Source organism: Lethenteron reissneri, chromosome 30, assembly GCF_015708825.2.
Source record: "Lethenteron reissneri isolate LAM-NWPU_2019-01 chromosome 30, ASM1570882v1, whole genome shotgun sequence".
NCBI lineage: Eukaryota > Metazoa > Chordata > Hyperoartia > Petromyzontiformes > Petromyzontidae > Lethenteron > Lethenteron reissneri.
In genome coordinates, this window is record NC_083808.1 from 5,012,326 (window position 1) to 5,029,046 (window position 16,721).

At 45.0% G+C, this 16,721-nt stretch overlaps 1 protein-coding gene across 7 annotated transcripts; it reads left to right on the forward strand.

The window, feature by feature from the left end:
- The first annotated feature begins 293 nt into the window (after positions 1–293).
- Positions 294–14,935, forward strand: HBP1 (HMG-box transcription factor 1). 7 transcript variants are annotated; one of them, XM_061562870.1, is made up of 11 exons: positions 294–354; positions 3,627–3,846; positions 5,868–6,219; positions 6,619–6,736; positions 7,157–7,277; positions 7,546–7,673; positions 7,981–8,143; positions 9,026–9,170; positions 10,518–10,751; positions 11,704–11,845; positions 12,969–14,934. In XM_061562870.1, the coding sequence occupies exons 1-11, from the start codon at positions 340–342 to the stop codon at positions 12,987–12,989; spliced, it is 1,659 nt and encodes a 552-aa protein (XP_061418854.1). In that variant the 5' UTR covers positions 294–339; the 3' UTR covers positions 12,990–14,934. The 7 variants fall into 7 exon arrangements, with proteins under 7 accessions (XP_061418854.1, XP_061418858.1, XP_061418859.1 ...); XM_061562874.1 differs by lacking the exon at positions 294–354 and adding an exon at positions 1,571–1,706; XM_061562875.1 differs by lacking the exon at positions 294–354 and adding an exon at positions 2,029–2,140.
- Positions 14,936–16,721: the final 1,786 nt, after the last annotated feature.

The following is a 16,721-nucleotide window of genomic DNA, read 5'->3' on the forward strand; positions in this document are numbered from 1 at the left end:
TTGTTGCGTTTGCATGTTCACCACAAGTACGTGTGTTTAATGCAGACATGCTTCCTTGCAAAAGGTTTCAGTTTGGTGTTTTACCATCCTAACACCACTGGTGTTTTAGTGCCAGAGTGGGTAAAACCTATCATGTATATCTTCTTGATACTGACAAGGGATGTCCCATGATCCAAATATTCAACAGGTGTCAGGGTCGGGATATGACCCACGACCTCCTTGCACACCAGGCGAGGTAGTTAACATCTCGCCATAGGAGGTGGTGGTGGTGGGGGGCGATTCGCCGCGGTCCCTGACGATGCCGTGGGGCTTGCTGCGTAAGCTGGAGTGACGAACGCCATGGCGAGCGGCTCGGTGAGTCTCCACCTCCTCCTCCCACCTCCTCCTCCCCGCGGTGTTTGGCGACCCACAGCCGCCCTCAGCCGCGAACCTGAGCGGGTCGAGGGCGCTCGCTAAGAGCGACGGTCCGCGCACGGGAATAGTTCCCTTCCACTCCTCCTACTTCTTACCCCGCGCGACCTCCAAAGCGGAGTTAGAACTCCGGAGGAGTCAACTTCGAGCGTCGGGGCTCGCCAATTGTTTTTGTTTGAATGAAGTTTTTTTGAGTTCCCGAAACCCCTCCCCTTCTCCCTCCCCCCTCCCCTTCTTCCGCCCCCCTCCTCCCCCTCCCCTTCTTCACCCCTCCCCTCTCCTCCCCCTCGCCCTCCCCCTCCTCTCCCCCTCTTCCCCCTCCCTCCCCTTCCCCACCTGCCCTCAACCTCTTACCCCCTCCCTTCTTCCCCCCCTGCCCTCACCCCCAACCTCTTACCCCTCCTCCCCCTGCCCCCTCCCCTCACCCCCTACCCCAACCTCTTACCCTCCCTCCCCCCTTCCCCCCTCCCCCTCACCCCCTACCCCCAACCTCTTACCCCTCCCTCCCCCTTCCCCCCCTCCCCTCACCCCCTACTCCCAACCCTCTTACCCTTCCCCCTACCCCTCCCCTTCTCTCCCCCCCTCAACCTCTTACCCCTCCTTCTTCCACTTCCCCTCCCCCCCCGCTACTCCCCCCCCGCTACTCCCTCCCCTCTCCAGTCCCCTCCGCCCCTCCCCTACCCCCCCACACCCTCCCCTACCCCCCCCCACACCCTCCCCTACCCCCCCCCCACACCCTCCCCTACCCACCCCCCACACCCTCTCCCCTACCCCCCCACACCCTCCCCTACCCCCCCCCCACACCCTCCCCTACCCCCCCACACCCTCCCCTACCCCCCCCCACACCCTCCCCTACCCCTCCACACCCTCCCCTACCCCCCCACACCCTCCCCTACCCCCCACACCCTCCCCTACCCCCCCACACCCTCCCCTACCCCACACCCTCCCCTACCCCCCCACACCCTCCCCTACCCCCCCACACCCTCCCCTACCCCCCCACACCCTCCCCTACCCCCCCACACCCTCCCCTACCCCCCCACACCCTCCCCTACCCCCCCCACACCCTCCCCTACCCCCCCCACACCCTCCCCTACCCCCCCACACCCTCCCCTACCCCCCCACACCCTCCCCTACCCCCCCACACCCTCCCCTACCCCCCCACACCCTCCCCTATCCCCCCCACACCCTCCACTCGCCCCATTCATTGACACGAGACTTCTTGTTGTGATTCGCTGCTGCCACCGCTTGCCCCGAAAACTCGGACGGCGCGTCGCCGCCGCCACCGCCGTCGTGAGGTTCGTAGTTTTGTTGTTGTTGACAGCGCTTGGCTGTCTTAGTGTTCTTGCTGCTGCTGCTGCTGCTACTGGCCTTGACGATGATCCTCCGCTGCGTCGGTGGGTGAAGGTTGTCCTCCCCCCCCCCACACACACACCCCGAGGCTTGTCGTGTCCGAGTGGGTTTTTGGGCCCTCTTTGTTGCCGCTGCCGCCGCGTTGTGTTGACGAAACGCTCTGGAAGAGACGGCTAAAATGGCCGCAGGGCGCCCCCCCCCCCACTCCTCCTCTCTCGCTCGCCCTCCTCCTCCTGTCCGCTTCGTTCACTGTCCGCTCACTTGTTTACGCGTTAAGACAACAACAACAACAACACCGCCACCCGCGCGCGAGTGTCGTTTGGAGTTTGTCCTTAAAAGTTGAACTGAACGCGGCGCCACAACAAAGCGAGCGGAGGGGGTCAGTGTTGTCGATGTGTCGGAATTGTCCATCGCAGGCTAAGAGGAGGAGGGGTGCGTGCTAAGTTTGGGCAAAGGACATCATCATCAGCAGCAGCAGCATCATCAGCAGCATCGGCAAGCAGCACTTTGTGGGTTTTAAACTCGCAGCTGGTGACGAAGACGTGCGGTTAACTTGAAATGGACGACTGGCTCAGTAGCCACTGGGGACGTAGAATGGAAGTGTTGTGTTTTTATTTAAAAGTCGTATGTGAAGTCATCGTGAGTCGCTATGAGTGGGAGGTCATTCTATATCTTTATATATTTTTTGGTGGTCGATTGTCATTGTTGGGGACCATGTTGTTGGCTTTTTACAGAGACGCCAGTAAAATATATAATTGAATTTTTTTTTTAATTTTTTAAGCGACGATTTCCACGTTGATTTTGTATTCAAGCCGACGTGTATATCTGCAATGTTCGTTCATAAAACCCTGGTTTATAGCTCTCGATGGGTTACAGTACTTGTTTTTAGTTGTACTTATGAAAGAGATGGGCTTAGTTTGTAGTGGCAGTTTACCGTTAAACGTTTTTTATTAACTAACTGCTTGGGATATGCAAGACAAATTACATTATTTTGGTGCGTGTGGGATGTGTCGATAACCTGTTTGATTCATTGACATTTCGCGCAGCCTTTTTAAAACGAGGAGTTTTAACGCAGCGTTTTAATTTATACGCGTACCAGCCGAGGCTTGCGAGAATGTGTGGGTTTTAAAGCTGCTGCTTCTATCTTCTGATCGACCGACCATTGCCATGTTGCAATAATGGAGCTCACTAACGTAGTAATTACGTTTGCTAAATAATCCATACATTCCGTACAGTGTAGCTAGCCTAGTACTGCGTTAGAGTACAATTTGGCGCAATACTATAGAAGAATTGAAAATATTTAAGCAGTTGAGAGACTTGCTACCAAAACGTATATTTATTTTAAAAAGGGGGGCCTGCATCACAATGACAAATTGCAGGAATAAAATACATTTTCACAACAACGATACGTTAAAGTATTCCAAAAAAAGAATCGTCCGCATATCAAAACAATGAACGCGAACAAAAAGCAACACTAGAGTAACAATGAAATAAGTTTTAGAAATATCGATCGGCATCGATTGCAATGAAATCTTCCCAGCAACGTGTCCATTTTGTTTGGAGCGGAGCGATTTTGCAATCTTTATAATTTTCTACAGAACCATCCTGGGGTTTTGTTTTGTAACACAATACGTTGGGACACTTGAACAGACAGTTGAATGCCATTCGCGTGCTGCGTATAGATGTGTGTTTGCACGACACTAGACCTGTCGCAGGACTTACTGACATGTCACGTTTGGATAGTGGTCAGTCGGGCTGCCGTCGTGCGTTCGATAAGACTGACCACTGACTTTATGTTGAGCTTGACCTCAAGCAAACCATAAAATACTCTGCCGTCTGCCCCCCCGCCGCCCCTATATACACAGTCGCTGCGACTCAAACGCCCGGTGGCCGGGCGAGCCAGCAAGGCGAATCCTTCTGCCAACATGCTACAAGAAGTTCGAGTGGTCCCAGAGTCTGGAACAAAATCCAGAAGCAAATCGGTCTCGGACAGCTCGTACGAGATGTTGCGATGCGATGAGTGCCTTAGCCCATGCTCTCCCAACGTCGAGTGTCATCGGACGGAAGAGTTTGGAGTGGAATACGGTGAGTTTTGTTCAGGAGTCCCTTGCATTGCGAGTCAAAAAGCACATGGAAGTTGATGAGTTTATAATCAACTTTGAGCCACCCTTATTGTCAAAGGTTTTGTTTTAATAACACTTTTTATTATCTATGTCAACACAGTAATGGAAAGAATGAAACGAACAGAAGGCCAGTGGATCAATGCAAATGCACTTCTCGAAAACAAAGTCCAGTTTTTTCCCCAATGAAAGTGTGCTGAACACTCATCACAGTTGCTGTGACGTGCCTTGAGGCCATTTTAAGGGACACCCAACACAGCTGACTCGCTTAACATCCATTCTAGCCTCTCAAGTATTCTGACTACAACGCATGCACCAAATAGTGCACTTGGTTTTAAAACTTGACATTGCGCGTTAATTTCCAATTTGTTAATGCTTCGTCATCACCTATGGATTGTTGCAGACTAAGTCTGCTTATACATTAATACTAAATAAAAAGAGCGCGGTTCCTGATTTTGCTATCCACACCAGTTTGCTTTTAAGAATTGTATAAACTTAAGTCGGCCATGTGGCAGCCATATGCAGGGGATATTTGCACTGATCTCTAGGGTTCAAGTTCAGCAGGTCATCTGACAAACAGACCTGGGAAACCCAAACACTGCAAATATATTCAGAGAAAGCTTTTGCCATTAAGTTGTGGAATGCAGTAACAGCATATACAGAGGACACAATTACTTTTTATATTATGCGTATATTAAAAAAATCATTCTCTCACATTTTTGTCCTAACAACAGAACAAAAATGCAGGCTAAGAAAAATAAAAAGTAATTTTCTTTTCACGAAGTATGTATGTAGAACGTCTCTGGCGCCGTACGTGTTAAAAGCCAATGTTCAGTATTTTTTTTCATAGCCATCTCAAGTTACACAACACTGAGCACGTGTTGGAAAGTAGTCGAGTATACAGCAGTCGCCACAGAGACATGAAACGTGTTGAGTCGGCAGGACTGTTAGGGAGTCTCGGGCAAGTGTGTTGGCTCACAGCCAGACATGCAAGGTCATGGTATCATGGTATCATGGACTGGGCGAATACATCCTATTTACCATTAGCAACAATTGCGGGAATTCTTAATTCATCAAAAATGCTTTGACTAGGAGCTGAGAGATCAAGATTGACAGCTGTAATGTGCCTTTTTCACATTTCTTGCACATGTACAATACTTTTGTCAATCCACTGCTGGATGCATCCCCACTGTGCAAGTTATGGGGATATTTGGATCGTGCGTTGTTTGTCAGTGCAGATTGATGGGGAGCATAGACGTGGCAGCATGACACATTGCAAAATTTATTTTGCGACGTGGCAGAATGACACATTGCAAAATTCATTTTGCTGCATTGCAATTTGTTGACTACTTAGCCCAGCAACAGCCTGCAACACCTGTGTTATGCATGGGGGTCACCTTTTTAAGCTCTTTACTGCTGATGTTCTGCGACCTGACTATATCGGGTTCATTCCAGGTGACTTCGTCAAAGGCTTCTGCAATTCTTAAGTAGCGCTTAATACCAGTTGTAAAGCCTTGCGGTGAGCTTGTATCCACTTAAATAATTTAAACCAGAAGGTGGTCCGTATGTACTATAAATATAGCATATGTATATGTACGTTGAACCTCTATCGCTAATCGGAGGTACGTGGAAGGACAATAAACTAAACACAAAAAGCAGTTCTAAAGAAATTAGTTTAATGATGTTATACGACTAGGTTTTGTGGTTGCACTGTATGGCTCTCCAATGGGTTTTCGGGTTGTACCACATGGTATGGTGTCCAACAATTTGTTCCACGTGCTGGGAGTTCCTTTAGGAACTAAATCAGTTCTGAACTGAATAATTTATTTAACAATCTGTTCCTGCAGAAGCTCGTAGCACGTGACGTTAAACGTTGGACATGGCAAACTACGCAACAATGTAATGAATCTGAGTGCTGTGAAACAACGTTTCAAACCTGCCGTCATTAAACGTCTAAACTATTGATGCTTGTTTTGTATCCTCAAGACGACTTGCCTGAGCTACAGGAGGCAAGAGAGAGCAGGACCGTGTCGGCAGCATTTCCCCTCGACTCGGGCGTCTCTCACTGTGAAATAGTCACCACGGCGTCAGAGATCGCGCACTGCTTCATTGCGCGCTCGTCGTCATCGTTGTCACAAGGGATGCACCCCTCCGTCACGATAACGGAGTGCTTTGTGAACAACGCGTCCGGGCCCTGTCTCGCGAAGGCCGTTCACGGCCCGGACTCGGTGGCACAGCCCTGCGGAAGTGGAGGCAGTGGCACAAACTGGCTGACGGAGCTGGCAAACATAGCCACCGGTCCCCAGAGCCCGCTTCTACAGAGCACGTCCATGTGCAGGTGCAGTGATGAAACATAGAGCAATTGTTCATTTGTAGCATGCTATATATTTAGATGATTAAACACCTTTCTTAAGTGCGTCGATTAATTGTCACCATTGTTCGATCCAAGAATAAATGGATCCGTTGGATTTTTATTCTCCATGTTTGTACAGTTTTGTTCGCTCTGTCTAAATGTGTACAGATAATTATAATTTAATTTGCGTAAATGGCATATAATTCTCATATGCATGATTCACTGCATTTACCATTAGCGTAAGTGTTAATTTTAATCTCTGAATTGCATCATTACATGCCTAATGTATTTAATTTTGCATACATGTAATGTCACGTTTTGTCTATGAAGCTGTAAAGTTTGATTTTAAATGTTGTGATGTGCATGCGTCTTGGCTTTCCCCAGGTCCCAGCCTGTCTCCCATGTGAGCAGTCAGAACTTGCACTCGTACGCACGGCCTCCACCTTTAACTCTTCACCATTTGTCTACTCCTGCCCGGCGGCACAGTGTCAAAATGGAGCAGGTACTCAATTGCTTACATTTTAGCATTATTATCTGAGTGCTCATGTAAAATATAATTTAAAAAATAACAATTTTTTAACACATAAACTTTTTGGGTTAGATCGCGTTATTTATAAATGTGTCGTAACCCTCCACCACCCGACACGGCCAATCAGTAAAAAAGTGTCACTCTTCAACACACCGGTGGGCTAAAGTAGTGAACTATTTGTCTTTTGTCAACGTGAAACTTTTTTACTGATTGGCCGTGTCGGGTGGTGGAGGGTTACGACACTTATAAATAACGCGATCTAACCCAAAAACGTTTATTATGAATAATATTAGTCGCGAAAGCCTACGTGTTAAACTGGTGTTTTAACACATTTCATTGCTATATATATAGCACGAGGTGCTTGTTATACCGAGTGTACTTTTTGCCATTCAGTCTGGAGAGGATCCAGAGCCTGGCTTGATCTCAATCTCTCCTCGCTCCTCGATATCGGATGATGATGAGCTGGGATGGTCTCACACATGGCCTACGACCGCTTGGCACTGTTTCCTTAAAGGTGAGTCACGGCCACAGCATGACATTGAAATTTGTGTTGCCACTAAACACCGCGTACATTTGGCCACTCCCATTTTGAGTCGTTGACATGCACAATTGTAAAAACCCATAATTTTGATGCTATATCTCGACAGCAAATTTTGTGGCAAAAGCAAGTGCAGCAAAATTGTAATCTACTGATAATTAGTTTTTGGAGCTTCAAACTGATGACCCATTTTGATGTTTTTTTTTACATGCGCTTCATTGAATCCTGCTTGCGCATCTGTCAGAAACGAAGGTAATATTCCACGTGGGGCCCAAGGCCGAGTGGCAGAGTGTGGAGGAGGTGGCCAGGCAGGAAGAGGCGGGGCGTCTCAATGGAAAACCGCACTGCCAGCGTGCAGGAAGAGCAAAGCTTGTACGACCACCCCTTCCCTACGCAACAGCATTCATTTTGAGCATTCCCTGTTACGTAATCCGCGTGCTGCTGTTTATACAGCGGAGACATTGTTTTTCCTCGACTGCTTTAATCTCGTTAATTGCATTCTCAATGGGTGTGTAATTGTATGATTGAGAGTGGTTTATATACGTATGCCATAAACTGTTTAAGACCGATGGAAAAAACAACAATGGACTTTTGAGTATTTTAGCAAAAAAAAATGGTGCTGATAATTGATGCAAGATATTACACTTTTCAGCTCATGTCGGTTCTTATATTTTTGCAGATTTTGAATTACGGGGTTGATGGTCTGACACTCATCAGTCGGGAGGAGTTTATTTCCAGTGGACAGTCCCTCATGAGGTTGTCCTTTGACCCTGGCAAGCACGATCAGCCCAAACTCACTGCAGATTGCTTCCTGGATCACCCGTTTTTTGTAAAGAAGAAAGGTGCGTGGCTTTTAGGGGTCATAATATTCCCTCTTAAAAACGCTGTGAAATTGTACGATCCTGTATGCCTTGGGTAATTTGATATTGGCGCAAACCAGACAATGATGTTATCTCACCTCGAGAGGTCCTCTGGTTTTTACGTAATTATATTTTGTATTAACTTAGGCGGGTTGCAGTTTGTGGTTTAAAAATGAAGTACGTTTGCAAGCTATTTTTTATTGCAATATTCAATATTAACAAGGAATAGCTTGGTAATGGCTTTCATGGATGAAAAATAAGAATAGGATTTACCCTTTCTGGCAATAAAACAGGTGTTAAGATTAACACGTAGGCTTTCGCGACCAATATTATTCATAATAAACGTTTTTGGGTTAGATCGCATTATTTATAAATATGTCGTGACCCTCCACCACTCGACACGGCCAATCAGCTGGTAATTACATCCAGCATCATGGGCAATTCGCCAGAATTCTGGCGAATTGCCCATGATGCTGGATGTAATTACCAGCGAAACGTCGTACTCAAAAACTGTAAATGTTGTGGATTCACTCTTCAACACACTGGTGGGCTAAGGTAGTCAACTATTTGTCTTTTGTCAACGTGACAGTTTCTTTACTGATTGGCCATGTCGGGTGGTGGAGGGTTATGACAGATTTATAAATAACGCGATCTAACCCAAAAACTTTATTATGAGGTGTGAAGATATTCAAGCACCGAATAGATACATTTTGCAAGTCATCAAGTCTGCCGCGTATTTGTGGTGAACATGTAAACAAACAAACAAACATGAAAGGGTTAAACCTATTCTTACTTTTCATACTTTGATACTGGCAAGAAGGTTCCCATGATTTGGCTTTAATGAAGTCCACCCGGTCTCGGCAGGATGGGCGTCCTTCCACCCAAGCCTGACGGTAATAAAGTACGGCATACCCTGCAGCGACATGGAAGTCAGAGACGTCTGCCTGCCTCCTGACCACCCTCTCGCTCAAAGTTCCGCGGATTCGGGCGTGTTTGATGCTTTTAAAAGGTTTGTAGAAATGTTAATGAGATTTTTTTTGTAGGATATCAGGTAAGTGATATTTTTAAAACTTTTTCCAACTAAGTTTGGAAATGTTGTTGCATAAGCAATGTCAGTCCGTAACGAGGTGAGGGAATGATATCTCTTGTAATATGAACAACAATTTTTTTAAGTTGCATTGCTATTGGGGACTTATCTGAGAGAACTGGCCAAATTTATCAAAGAAAACTCTAAAAGTATTATCCTTGCTGGCCAAGGCGATGTTGTGTGACACCTCGTTTGGTATTATATATATTGGGGCAAACGCATGTGGAAAAGTATTATATAATCTATGCCTATGCATGATGTTTAAATGCACATTGCAACGCATTAGCAAGTTGTGTATTCAAAAGTTAGAACATGAAATTGAACGTGCATGAAATGTTTTAACTTGCATGTCCTAATGTACTTTTTTTATATTACACTTGTTAACACGTGGTGGGCTGAAGTGTATTTTTTTTTTAAAATTCCAAGGAGACTAATAGGGTTCTTATTGCTATGCCTGGGAAATATCTGATTTCATGACGCAAAAAAAAATCCTTAGCCAATTGCTGCAAAACATGCCACAATTTACCACGGTTCATGCTTCGATCTCTCCAGAGTTTAGGCAAGATTGTCAATTAAATGCATTAAAAATGCATTATATTAATTTTTTACATTAGAGTATGGAAGCGCATGTGTTAGAAGCCAAAGCATGTCTGTGTACATTTGCGTACGTACCTCACATGCTAAGCTACACATGTGCATATTTTGTGCATACGTGTAGCTTTGTATGAGTGAATCTCTATTAAATGTTCCTCCCTCACCTCGGGTTGTTAATCGACTATCGGCGTTTCATGGAATTTAACGTGGATTTCAATAGCCACGGAAATTATAATCGAACAAAGTTCGATTTTAGTGACGATCGAACCATGGCACGGTAGAACGTTTAGATGGTATGACACTTTCGAAAGTGATTGGACACGTGACAATCCATTGAATGCAAAAAATATATAAAAATGTACAGCTCTTAGTCAGTGGGCTTGTTTGATTATAATTCATGCTGCTCATCGTGGGTTTAGGGTTGGTAAACTGGTGATTTTATTTTTTAAATATGCATCGATTATCGATAACGTGACAAAGAATGAAAAGAACAACCCTTCCCTTAATACAGTGGCTCGCCAGATTGCGTTAAGTTTTTCTTACCGTAACATAATTTACAGAGCTTCGTGACGAAGGCTCGCATTGCAGAGAATTAACCGTGATTGTCACGTACGAATGTCGCGATGAAGAAGATGAGGTGACGTCTTAACGCTCTGCGCCTAACCCGCGCCGCAGCTTCGACTTCACGCCCATGGACTCGTCGGCGGTGTACGTGCTGAGCAGCATGGCGCGCCAGCGCTGCGCATCACTCGGCGGCCACAGCTCGGGCTCCGGCGCCGCCGCCGGGGCCACAGCCCCCGCGACGCCGAACACGCCGATGCGGAACAAGCGGCCAATGAACGCCTTCATGCTGTTTGCCAAACGCTTCCGCGTCGAATACACCAAGATGTACCCGGGCAAGGACAACAGGTTTGTGCGGCTGCTATTAATGTGGTTTAATGGGGAAATGCGCAGTTTAACACCGGACTATTTTGTTTTTATCGAGCCGGTTCATTTTACAGCAAGTATCTCTCCTGGTAATATTGTGTCGGTGCCTATGATCAAATGACCAGGATGCTGAGCAGTGTTGAGCCTGAAGAGTGTTTCTGGAATGGTTATCACCGTGCCTAAAAACATTGCTATAGGATGCAGGTTTATGTTGTGGGCAGTAGAGGGCGGTACAGCAAAGTCTATTGAATCGTACAATGTTCCCACGTCTTTGCTCCCCGCCTCACCAACCGTTACTGGCCAGCATGAAGTGTTCTCAAATAACCTCCGTGGTCCGCACAGCATGGAGGCCCTCGTCTAATGGTGGCTGGGTAAAAGGGCTGTGCAGGAACACGTAGTCTGTCAGTGGCAAAGGAAATGGCGCAATATTCGTGGGTGTGCAGCCAAGTCTGTCTTACTCGGAGCTTTGGAAGGGGCAACGTGTGTTGTATCATTGTGTGTTCAAATTGCAATGAGAATAGTCGGTTCTATAACGCGGTAGTTGCGTTCCTGAAGAACACCGCATTAAGGAAAAATCGCGTTACAAATTAAATGTAATATACGGTAAGTACAGTCCGCGATAACAAGTGAGATGCATACGCAGGCTGAGCAAAGACTGAGGCGCGTGGGTAGCATTTAGAAGCATCCAGCATTATGCCTGCCATGCGTGATGCTACGCCATGGCAGCAGTACGACCGCTTATTCTCGTGTGACGTAGTTCCGCACGCTCGTTCGCATTATATCCAATTCGCATTCTGCGTTCTAAAAAATGCGTTCCCGAATGCATTCATCGCATTGTATCCAATTCGCGTTATGAAAACGCGCTTTGCAGGAAAAGTTGCCGTAAAGGAGTTGATACGGAATGCTGCGTGCGATTGGGTTGGTGGGTTCACAGGGCCGTCAGCGTGATGCTCGGGGAGCGGTGGAAGCGGATGAAACCGGAGGAGAAGCTCGTTTACGAGCTGGAGGCAAAGGCGCTCGCGGATGAGCAGAAGCACCTCAATCCGGACTGCTGGAAACGCAAGCGCACCAACTCGGTCTGTGTGGCACCCGTGAATGGGGAATGCATTAATGCTTTAGTTCTTTCCGTCTTGTCTGTAGTAGGGGGTCATAACATGTACGGATGATCCATTCTAAAATACCCAAAACTCGAGTGTAAAGTTGTCACAATTCAGGATCTACCCTCTAAAAAGACGCCAGGCGGCAATTCAATCTGGCACTTGAATGATAAACCTTGCCGATCGAGCCAATGATGTCACCTGTCACGTGCTTTCCCCCTTCCCTCATGACCTGAAGTGCATCATCTCGCGATATCGTGTGCAATGAGACGTTGTCTCGCATGGCTCTGACGGTAACATCATTAATTGAATGTTTAATTAAATAAGTGTTAGAAAAATCCCACGTAAAAATATATATTGCTTGTAAATTAATGTCTATTATAGCCATTGTGATTTGACTGTTTCGTTGTATTTGAAACCATAGTTTCAGAAGTGCCAGCTCATTTGTCTGACATTGGCACAGCATTGGTCATCCGTGCCACCTCTATGCTAAATTTCCACATTCTCTTGCTGGCCAAAAGACAATAAAGCTAATTCTGAAATGTGTACACCACTGGCTCCTTCATACCACTTGAAGCCAAATGTATGTTTATACAACAACAACGATGTTGCAACAAAATACTGTCAAATTTACACTTATAAAAGAAAACTCCCTGAAAATATGTTCTTCCAGTGACATAAATCTGACGGTGTCGTCGCCTTAGCGTCACCGTGAATGCTTATTGCAGGAGTGTATTGTACGTACTCGCAGCACTTGTTCGACAGCCTCAATGTCCCTTGATGTTAAGTGGAGGTTGTATTCTCCCGTGTATAGCAGCTGTTCCAACTGTGACCCGCCTGTATTTCTGCCCTGCACCAATATTGGCAGCCTCTTGTGCTTGGACCTGACCTTAACCATGTTTGGTCACGCAGCTCCACTTTCCGCTGTATTCCACATTTACCTTGAAGAAGGTTACGCAGCACCATGTGGTGGTAAATAATGGACGAGGCGGTGAGAATTCCGAGCAAGTTGTATTGTTTACCGTGCGTAAAAAAATGCACAGAACAATAGAATTTCCAGGTGCTTTTTTAACGTTACTTTTGAAAATGTTTTATGTTACAGACCAGCCATCAAGAAAGATGAAGAGGAAAAATAAAATTCCCCGATGATGACTGGAACACCACAGATATATATATAAATATTACACCTAATACTTTGCTTTTTAAAAAATGTGCAAGTATAAAAATCAAAGTTACAACTCGTTTTTCTTACACATAGTCCCTATTTTAAAGATATTTTTCTTTTTTAACGGTATGTGTTTGACCGGACGTGCTGCGTTTGCGCGAGAGGCACAGGCCACGAGCGTCCGGTTTTACGTAGACAGCAGGGTCTGTTCGTTTTGCCTATTCGAGTTTGTTGATTGACACTTTCAGGTATACTTCTGAGCCTCCAACGCAATTAGTAAACCAAAATAACTCTAATCAGTTAGAAAACTTACATAATAGTCCGCTGTAATGCTAGTACATTCTATAGTACAACAAACGTGTGCATGCAGCATAAACAAAGATGAGTTTGCCACGAGTGTTTTTATTTTATTTCCTTATAGGGGGCACGTCACTGGCCAATACAATTGCCCAAGCCATCGTGGCCGAGCGCTTTGGAGAGATTCGAACAGCCAGAGCAGACTGGAAGATGCTTGGAAATGGCCTGGGATAGGATCATTTAATTGTTGTTCTTTTGAATAGGTTTGGACTGCAAAACGAACAGATCTAGTTTGTGCCCAAGGCTCAAAACAGACTTAGACCTTAGCACACGTTGTTGGTAGAGCCGAAAGTGTATCATGTGTCCACCACTAGAATTCTACTTCAGGTAAATTTCATAGTAGAGTCTACTATAACGAATTGTAATCTAAAAATATATAAATATATATAATTTTAAATGTGCCTTAAAATGTTAAGCGGTGCCTATATATAACAATATTAGTGTGGTGCTATTGACTAATCTTCGCATTGTTGGATAAAGATTTACGGATGGCAGAACGGTATTGCTCAATGTTACCGTCTCTGATAGTGTAATAGGGCAGATTTATGAGAGTGCAAGTATTAGCATACAGTTCTATCCATGTGAACCCACGTTTTTAAAAAAAAATCTTCAGGAATACATCGAATAGCTGTTGTTATTTTTGTACATTTTTAAATGGGACAGCAAGGCTGTGTTCAGTGCGTGCTTGATTTCTGGCATTTAAGCAACACTGGTTTCGATTCCATCGCGTAACGATGGATGTTAAATGTCATGATCGCAGCCCCAAATCTAACAAAGGTTTACAGTTAGTACTTTAACCTGCCACAACATGCCTGCAGTAAAGCGTAGGGGGTCGTGAAAAAATGTTGGGTGAAAAGCCTTCAAATGATAACTCGTCTCGGCTTCCTTCATTAGGCCTTGTTCAATACTCGTATTCTGAAAAGGGTAGTAGTTAAGACTGCAGTCTACCGTGGGCATGTCTAAATGCCAAAGAGCTTTGCACTTTAAAAAAACATTAAACTATGATAGATTCAGAGCTTCACTTATGCAATATATATCTGTTCAGAATTGTGTGACTTCACTAATTTGTCAAACCACAATGGCTGTCCTTCCAGTTGCAGCCCGTCGTGAGAAACGTTGCACATTGTAGACAATTGTTTATTAGATGTTGCTTCGCATTTTATCTTTCTTGTTTATAGCATCTTTTAGTAAAACTGGCTTATGGTACAGGGATCGCACAAATGCAGGTTTCATTTTAGCATGTTTGACTGTTTCACATTAATTTGCCCAGCATAATTTTGCATGCATGTAATGGCCTTAGGTTTATTTTGACACTGGCGTTCAATTCAGAACCTTGATTTCCAGACATGATTGCAGTAGCAGTTAATTCAATCTGTAAGTGAAATCGGCTCACTTGTCTGGATGGTGTAAAATATGCACATCCTTGTATCAAAAATTGTAAGCGTTTTTTTCTGTTTAAACGAGTGCGACCCCTGTATTATGTGGGATATATTACTTTACAGAATTTCTAGCACTTTGAATAAACTTTTTTGCCAAAAAAAGACGTTTCTAAGTTGTTAATCTTTGCACCTGCCATTACTGGCAGAGGATTATAAAGGCTCATGGTGCCTGAGGCAGTGAGAACAAATATCTTAGAGCTATGAAAATATGTTTTGTAAAAGTTAGTTGGCTTCTTGATATGTATACACTGGAGATCCCGAAGTATATATTTAAAATTAGATGTCGATATCTTGGTTCTTTCGGTAAAGTCACGTAGAAGGGAAATAATAAAATAATAAAAAATAAACCAAAGAAAAATAAAACAAAATAATATATTATTTTATTATGTTTTATTTTTATTATTTCCCTTCTACGTGACTTTACCGAAAGAACCAAGAAGATGAATCCCTGCAGTCACGAAAGCTTTAAATCGAAATAGATGTCGATATTTTTCAAGGTTAGAATGACATTTGCAGGCTTATAAAGGGGAACAATATAGATTGGTGTATTAAAGCAAACTATTTTTGCGATGCATTTGGCTTAACTACCTATGCTGCTAAGAGCATGCCATGGCACAAAGGCACGTGATCAACAGGGATGCATTAAGGAAACTGGCCGAGGTTCAATCCCAGATGACCCTTTACCGATTTGCAACTGTACCAGTCACGTGACCAGCGTGTCCACTAGATGGTGCTATGACGCCAAGTGCATTCATCACAAGCACGCGTGCGAGATGATGCCGTCCAGCAATTGCAAAACCGAATGCACGCGATGGAGGGAGGCAAGATTCGAAATTGTTCGTCGGTAACGAGTTTCTTGTGGAACCATACGTACACAAAAACAATACAACAAGAGTTGCAAACATTAGTGACCAGTTCTAACCACAAGACTTGAGTGAGACGAGTCGGAGCACATTAAAATCCACCACTCTGCACCCACAAATTATCCACAATTTAACTGAAAAGAATTATAAATGGGAGCCAATTTGTGCACTTTCCCTTCGCGGTTTTTGGATAGCTCATTTAGCAGGGCACACGTAAATTAACTCGTTTCATAAAGATGCATCATGTTGCACCATTATCCACTGTAGGGACGCACTAAAGAGTGCTTGATCAGAAAAGGAGAAGACAATTGAGCATTGTAGCATACATTCAAACGATATAGCTTCAAGGAACATTTAAATAAGAGAATGCAATACATTGTGCCTACGTGATAAGCAAAATCCCTCGCCCATGTAACACTCATTTTTGTTACCCATGCTTCGTTTACCACACTCATTCGCACTCATTTTGCAAAACTGACCTGTAACTTAATAGCTGTCAAAATCAAGAGAGCATTGCCATGGAGAGGGAACTTTAGGGAAAACAGTGGTTGCTTTTAAAAAAAAAACCATAAAAGCAGCATAACGCGTGAATGCGTATGATCAATTCACCAGGAATGCACCAGATCTCGGAAGCTAAGCAGGTTCTCAGCCTGGACAGTGCTGCATAGCTACGTGGTGGCCTGCAGAGGGCCCTGCGGGGGGAAAACAAGCGAATAGATCGTCTCACTTGCTTGCTCCCAAGTCTGTGCTCCCATGGCCTTCACAGCCCGTGCCAAGAGGCCCTCTTCCAACGGTGGGTTGACAAAACAGCTCCACACGTACGAAGCGTTTATGTTCGCGTTATTCGGTCTGCGCGAGTTTTTTCGGAACGTGCATCTGGTGTGAGTGCAGAGGCACTGGGATGTTGGGTATTCAGTTGCTCGTTGAATTCAAATTGTAGTGTGTGTCTTCATTCAGGGGTCCATTATACTTTTCGTGCAGGTAGAACTTGGAGGTGTTTTTTTCTTAAGTCGAGTAAATTGAGTTCAGAC